This window comes from Canis lupus, chromosome 23, assembly GCF_048164855.1.
Source record: "Canis lupus baileyi chromosome 23, mCanLup2.hap1, whole genome shotgun sequence".
NCBI classification, from domain to species: domain Eukaryota; kingdom Metazoa; phylum Chordata; class Mammalia; order Carnivora; family Canidae; genus Canis; species Canis lupus.
Genome location: NC_132860.1, coordinates 41,449,484 through 41,456,086, shown reverse-complemented (window position 1 = coordinate 41,456,086; position 6,603 = coordinate 41,449,484). Strand labels below are relative to the sequence as shown.

General features: G+C 39.1%; 1 protein-coding gene across 1 annotated transcript; it reads right to left on the bottom strand.

Moving 5' to 3' along the window:
- Window positions 1–277: 277 nt before the first annotated feature.
- LOC140615340 (tripartite motif-containing protein 77-like) lies at window positions 278–6,028 on the bottom strand. The gene is made up of 6 exons (XM_072795235.1): window positions 5,618–6,028; window positions 4,842–4,937; window positions 3,777–4,007; window positions 3,003–3,025; window positions 2,218–2,315; window positions 278–771 (listed from the first exon to the last, which is right to left on the bottom strand). The coding sequence occupies exons 1-6, from the start codon at window positions 6,026–6,028 to the stop codon at window positions 278–280; spliced, it is 1,353 nt and encodes a 450-aa protein (XP_072651336.1).
- Window positions 6,029–6,603: the final 575 nt, after the last annotated feature.

Sequence of the window (6,603 nt, the reverse complement as noted above, 5' to 3'; positions counted from 1 at the left end):
ACCATTAAGAGACTCACATAGCAAATGAAAAGTGCACACATCTCACACAATGTAATAAAAGAGATTGCTTTTATTTAAATAAAATAGAAAAGACAAATGTGCATCTTTCACATTGTCACCACTTTAAAAAATAATACAAATATATCTCCTGGAGGTAAGGTGAAGTTTAAATCCATGAGGTAAAAGTGATTTCCCCATTCGAGAAGTCACCAGAATAGGATCCTCCCCAACTATTAAAATTCCCAAGAGCTTGGTCAGGTTTGTGAGCTGTTCCTGATCATTTGGGTCCATAGCAAATGAAAGGTCTGAGAGGGAAAGAAAAGGAGCATGAGAGGAAATTACAAATGAGGGAGCTTTTGGCAACATTCACAAAGCTTACCGTACCACATTCATAATCTAGAAACACCCCTATCCAGCCCTGGGGTCTTTGGATGTAGTGAAGTAATGGCGGGGAGGCAGAGAAGAGACGACAAAGGTCATTCACTTTAATGCACAGAAGTAGGAAAATATCCTCAGAATTGAGCAGCATATCATTGCGATTGATCCAGGATTCCTTGCAAAGTCCTACAATCCAATTACAAGAGTTTCCCACATCTACCTCCCAGTAATGTTTGCCGGAGGTGAAGGTCTGAGCTCCCCACAAAGGAGTGTACTGTAGACTTGCTGGACTGTGGGGCATGTCTTGATGGTCGGAACTGCATTGCAAATGTATCAGGTCTTCAAACAGAGCCACACGATAATTGCTTATGTTATGGTCCAATGTAATATACACTTCAGTAAGAAGAAAACAGTGAAGTCAAAGACCAGAGCTTAAAAATTCTGTGGGACAAGTACAGTAGTGTTCTGGCAAATGCAAAACAAACAGATCTATAAAACCAAAACTGATTTGTTTTGTTTCCTGAGAACACTCCCACCCGCCCTGGCCCAATTTCAAGGTACTTACCATTTAGTAATTCCTCATAAAATTCTGGGACATAGAACAGTTAGCTTTCATGACAGAGCCTCTACTAACTGCTCCAGAATAGTCCTTTATTACAAGTGACTATACACAGTGTGTCACTGGAAATCCAGAGACACATCAGTAAGGGCTTCTTGCCTATTTACAGAGCAAGTAAATGTCTATTCATACGACTAGATGAAAGACAATTTTGAGAATATAGAAACACGTAGGATGTCAAGCTCTGGCTTTATTTTCACTAGCTCATTGAAAATTTAGGAGCCTGCTCATAGATCCCAAGTAAATGCTAATATGGCCCTTCAACTTACTTAAGTCTTCTCATTAATCAACTAGCACAAGATAAAATAAATATAACAACCATAATAAATATATTACATATGACTTAAAAATATGATACTGTTATTCTTATTAGTCCTAAATAATGATCACTTTGCCCAAACATGAGTATGAAACATGTAAACAAGCAAAGGTAAAATAAATTGAGAATCCATATTTGCCTTTTTTTTAGAAGTGGTTTCTCTCTCTGAATTTCTGACTCATACACCATGGAATCCGAATTTAGCTTTTCCCATTCCAGGCCTGCTTCTCCTGTCTGCCAGGCTCCCCATCTACATCAGTCTTAGAGTCCTTCCACAAAACAAATTGTATGTTCCATTTGTTTTCTGGTTGTACCTATTGTTTGTAAATATATTTTTATCCCCTTTTAAAGTCTTGTGGTTTTTCAAATACATTCCTTAACTTAAATGTTTAGGTAAACATTTAAATAACGACTTAAGGTGCTTCTGAGAATCTGAACATCTACATATAACCACAGTTAACAACTGTAAGTTGAAACACACTGAATTGGTATGTAGTTTTTTTTTTTTAATTTTTATTTATTTATGATAGTCACAGAGAGAGAGAGAGGCAGAGATACAGGCAGAGGGAGAAGCAGGCTCCATGCACCGGGAGCCCGACGTGGGATTCGATCCCGGGTCTCCAGGATCACGCCCTGGGCCAAAGGCAGGCGCCAAACCACTGCGCCACCCAGGGATCCCGGTATGTAGTTTTGATGCCAAGTGCTTGCTTGTTTCAAACTCACTGCAAATTGTCATAAGAAAACAGTCATATTTGATTATAATAAAATATAGTTATAAGGTATTCATATTTACCTGCTTCCCTGTTCTCCAAAAAGACTAATAGAGAAATGAGGAGAAGTCCTCCAGGTGTATCTCCTCCTGGAGGAAATAGTGAGATCTTACCAGGGTGCCCCCTCTCACCTCGGAAGTTGTTAAGCCTTTCGGACATCCCTGTGATGGTCCATGTGTTCAGCTGAGGGTTCATAGGCTGGGGAATGTGCAACTGCATTAACTGACTCCTGCAAAGTAAAAGAGCCACTTACTAACATGTCCAGAGGTATCATGAATGATTCCTTGAAGATGCTCCATCAGAATCCTTACAGTTAAGTGCAAAGGATGTGAATTCAACTCCACAAATTGAGGAATACTGTAGTTATTCTTGTACTTTATAATTAGCTACCCTGCTCAGTAAGATATGTTACTTCACTCATAATTGTGTCTCTTTTCTATCTTTGGCTTCCCTAGGGGAGCCACACAGCCATTCTCTTTTAGTTCCTAAAATCCAATAGGTGCCAAAGTTTTGGAACTTGCTGCCTGGTCCATATGGAGCTTCAATTCTGTAGGATGCTCTTTCTTGGGGACTTTCCCTGTCCCCTCTTATCACCATTCTTCCACCTGTTGCCTCTCTAAGCTTATTTGCCTTTCCCATAGGAGACCTGGAATAATTCTCAAATAATTAGGATATTAAAAAAATAGAGGAAAAATAATCATCTTTTGGCAACTTCTGTAAGAAGACTTGCAGCTGAAACCATATCCCTCTCAATGCTGACTTTTACCTAAGGATGGTCAAAATAAAACCTATAACTGTTTACATAAGAAATAAGTGCAGACAGAAAGAAACTTGTCACAAAAAAGGGGGTCCATCTCATCAGGAATAGCCTGGCCACTGTCACCATAAACCAACTTGAATTGAGGGGCAAACTTACCTTTTCATGATGTCTCCCAAATTCTGTGAAGAGAAAGAGAGGGAGGCTTAGCTTTGAGCCAAGATAGTTCTACCTGTTTAGTCTAGTCTGAGGCTATGAGACTGGACTAGAAAATTCTCTATCTCCACTTTTCTTCCTGGAGTAAAATCATTTGCCCTTTTCCTTATCCTTATAATGATGGAACTCAGTCTTACATGACATAGAGTTGATAAAATAATGAGCATCATAAAATTTAAAACAGAAGACATTATGAGAATAAACGACTGGCTGTGTTTGTTCTAATCTACAGCAAGATTCACAGAGGTTTCCCCAAAGTTCTTCTGAGGCCGTGTGGGCTTCACATCTACAATTTCAAAATAGAAAGAATGGATATATCCCACATTTCCATATATTGACAAGTGCAGATCAGAATGGAACGATCTATTCACAAGCTACTCTGTTGCCATTGGTTAGAAACTGAAAATTTAGTAGAATTGAGAAGGAACTTTTTTCCTCCCTGGATCTGTTCCATGAAACTTTCTACATAATCGCCCTTCTGCACAAAGTGAATGTGACTCGAGGCCTCCAAGTTATACTGGAGGAGCAAAGCCTGCCATCATAAGCTAAAGGAGGTAAACTTTGGACCTTGGAAACAGAAAAATAATGGATGTCAAAAGGGATACAGACTTCAGTGGCTATAAATGATGGCTGAGCAGCAGGTGTTTGACACCCTGGCATCCTTCCTCAGCTGCTGATGTTTGGCACCCTGGCAAACATCAGCCTGGCAGTCCTTACCCAGAACAGGTCCGTGTCTGTTTTGTAGCACATTTCCTTTAGCTCCTGATACATTTTTCTTAGGAGTTTTCCCATGTGACGCATTCTAGCTACATTTCTCTGGAGTTGATTAAAAATGATCTTGCCTTCAATTGCCAGGGTCTCTAAATGTTTTTGCTTTTCTTCATGGAGATATTGGTATACCTTAGGGTATTCAGCTCTGATCATTATCATCCGTAGATTTATAAAACCCTGAAATGACATTGGTTTAATTAGGACATGTATCTGGATGGTTTTATTCTTCTTTCATTATCTATGGTCTGTGTGCTATGGACAGTGTTCTTGTCTTAGTCTGTTTGGGTTGCTTTAACAAAAACACCATAGACTGGGTAGCTAATAAACATAGAAATTAATTTCTCACCATTCTATATCCTGGGAGGTCTACGTTTGGTGCTGATTGATTTGGTATCTGGTGAGAGCCAACTTCCTAGATAGCCATCTTTTTGTTATGTCCTCATATGGCAGATGGGACAAGGGACATTTCTAGGGTCTCTTTTACAAGGACACTTGTCCTGTACCTGAGGACTCTGGCCTTGTGACCTAGTCACCTCTCAAACCCCCCACCTTCTGTTGCTATCACCTTGGGAGTTAGAATTTGAACATACAAATGATCTGAAGCAAACATTCAGATCATAGAAGTACTACATACAGCTTTATGTCTTTCTACTTCTAAGAAACCATGCATTTGTTTTCTTTCTTACCTTTTCCCCTCCTTCTTTTCCTTCTTTTTCATTTATTTATTAGTCTGCACCATTGCTTCCAACTACTTACCCTCATCCCTGATAAAGTATTAGTGGTAGATACTGCTTTATCCAGAAAAGTCAGGAATATCTTTTAGTTACACAATGAACTCAATAGGAAATTTTGCACTGAAGGTCATGTTTCCCTTCCCTGTAGAGAAACATATCTAGCTCTTTTTCTGATTACCTATTCAGAGGATATTAGGATTTAATATGTTCTTCTACTGTCAGTTACCATGATATCTGTCCCAAGTTGGTTCCAAGGGAAACAGGGCCTGTTGCTTACCTGCCATCCCCTAAATAAGTTGTACTCTCTGTTTAGATTTCTCTGATTTCTCTGTTTGTTTTTCCAAATAGACCTCATTTGCATCAGAAGTTTCTCCTGTAAAAGAACTACAAATTTGAGAACTAGAAAAACAAATATAGTATATTTCAGATACCTCAAAAAGCAATAAGAGGATAGACATGAGAAAAATAAACAGTAAAGAAAGCAGATAGGTCAGTGATTTTCCCTGAGAACACTAATATTCAAATGTGGGAGACTGACTAAAAATAGAGTTCCTGAATTTGGAAAATGCAGTCCATTATCTGAGGAATCTAGTTCTGATATTATATGTAACACGGACAATTTTCAGAAGTGAATCTTGACTCATATTTAATTTTGAAATGATAGCCATCACTTTTTTCTATGGCATGATTAGAATACATTGTTTAAAAATCTGCTATCACTAAAAGATTCTCATTGTCATCATGTCAGAAGTAGCTAATGACTGTCATTGCCTCTAGAGATTACCCACCCTGTTAGTTACAATGAAACACCAAGGCCCTCCTCAGCTCATCCTCATTCCTCTCCCTCATCCCAATGGAATTTAAACTTTAGGGGAGCAAAGATATGTGTCTGGTTTCTTCAGTGCTTTATCCCTAGTTTTCAGAACAGTACCTGGATTGGTTTCTGAAATTTTACGTGCTTGAGCATAAGAAGATAAAAATTAAAATCAACAACTTTTGCTCATTGCCTGGTAAGACACAGAATCCTCCACATTTCATAGTGGGAGTACTTACCCTGTAGTGCTTAGTAGCCTTCGATATTGGTGAGTGTCTGTGAGTGGCATGCCCTGGGGAATGGGAGCAGTGCCCACACAGCAGGTTCTTTTCAATTGGACAGAAGAGGTCCTTTGCTGTTTGGTGCGTCCTACAGACTTGCTTGGCAGAGTTTGGTAACTGGCAGGAAATTGATTTTTTGATAGCATGAACTTGTTCCTCAGCAAAAATAATTTTTTCCAAGTATATTCGTGGAGATACTGCCCTGCACACAGGGCAGCGAGCAGGATGCTGAGCATCTTCCCACAAGAGGCAAATACAAGGAGCACAAAAGCTGTGCCCACAGCTAATGGTGAAAGGGTCTGTGAAATAGTCCTTGCAGATGTGGCAGATAAGCTCACTGGGAACATTCTGCACAAAAGTAGAATCCATGTTTCTGAGGAAATAAAAGGAAAAGAAAAGTGAGTTAAGACTTTTCTCACTAATATAATATGTGCACAATAGCAGGATAGGTGGTGCTTGGAATAAGATGGAAAAGCAGGAGAGTACTCCAGACTCAGAGCCTACATCCTTGTTTTCCAGCCATGCCCTGCAGCCCTACTTCTCAGTTCCCATTAAAAATTCAGGATTTGTCAACCATGTTGTCTCTTTTAAAAGACAAATACATCAGAGGTTCTGGCTCAAATATGGCTTACCCATATTTGGTCCAAAATTATCACACTTTTATCTTATTCTCCTCTCTCTGATTGGTTAGCATAAGATATGTGCTCCAATTCTGGCCAATGAAATGAGAAAGACTCCTAGGAGAATCTATGAAAATATTTCTTGCTCTAGAAGAAACATGGAAGAAAAATATGCTTTTTCTGCTTCTGGACATGATTTGAATACAGTTCCCATTTGCATAGCCATTTTACGGTCTCAATGCCTAAGGATAACAGCCAATACTCTAAGGCTAACAAGAGGATGGGAGAAACCTTCTTGATTTTAAAGAATGCCATTTAACACTA

Excerpts from the sequence above, each read along its gene's own strand:
- LOC140615340 (XM_072795235.1), bottom strand. The coding sequence starts at position 6,028 with ATGGATTCTACTTTTGTGCAGAATGTTCCCAGTGAGCTTATCTGCCAC. Across the intron at positions 4,008-4,841 it reads ACTTATTTAGGGGATGGCAG|GGTTTTATAAATCTACGGAT; the intron begins GTAAGCAACAGG and ends ATGTCATTTCAG. Across the intron at positions 772-2,217 it reads AAGGCTTAACAACTTCCGAG|TGTATATTACATTGGACCAT; the intron begins GTGAGAGGGGGC and ends TTCTTACTGAAG.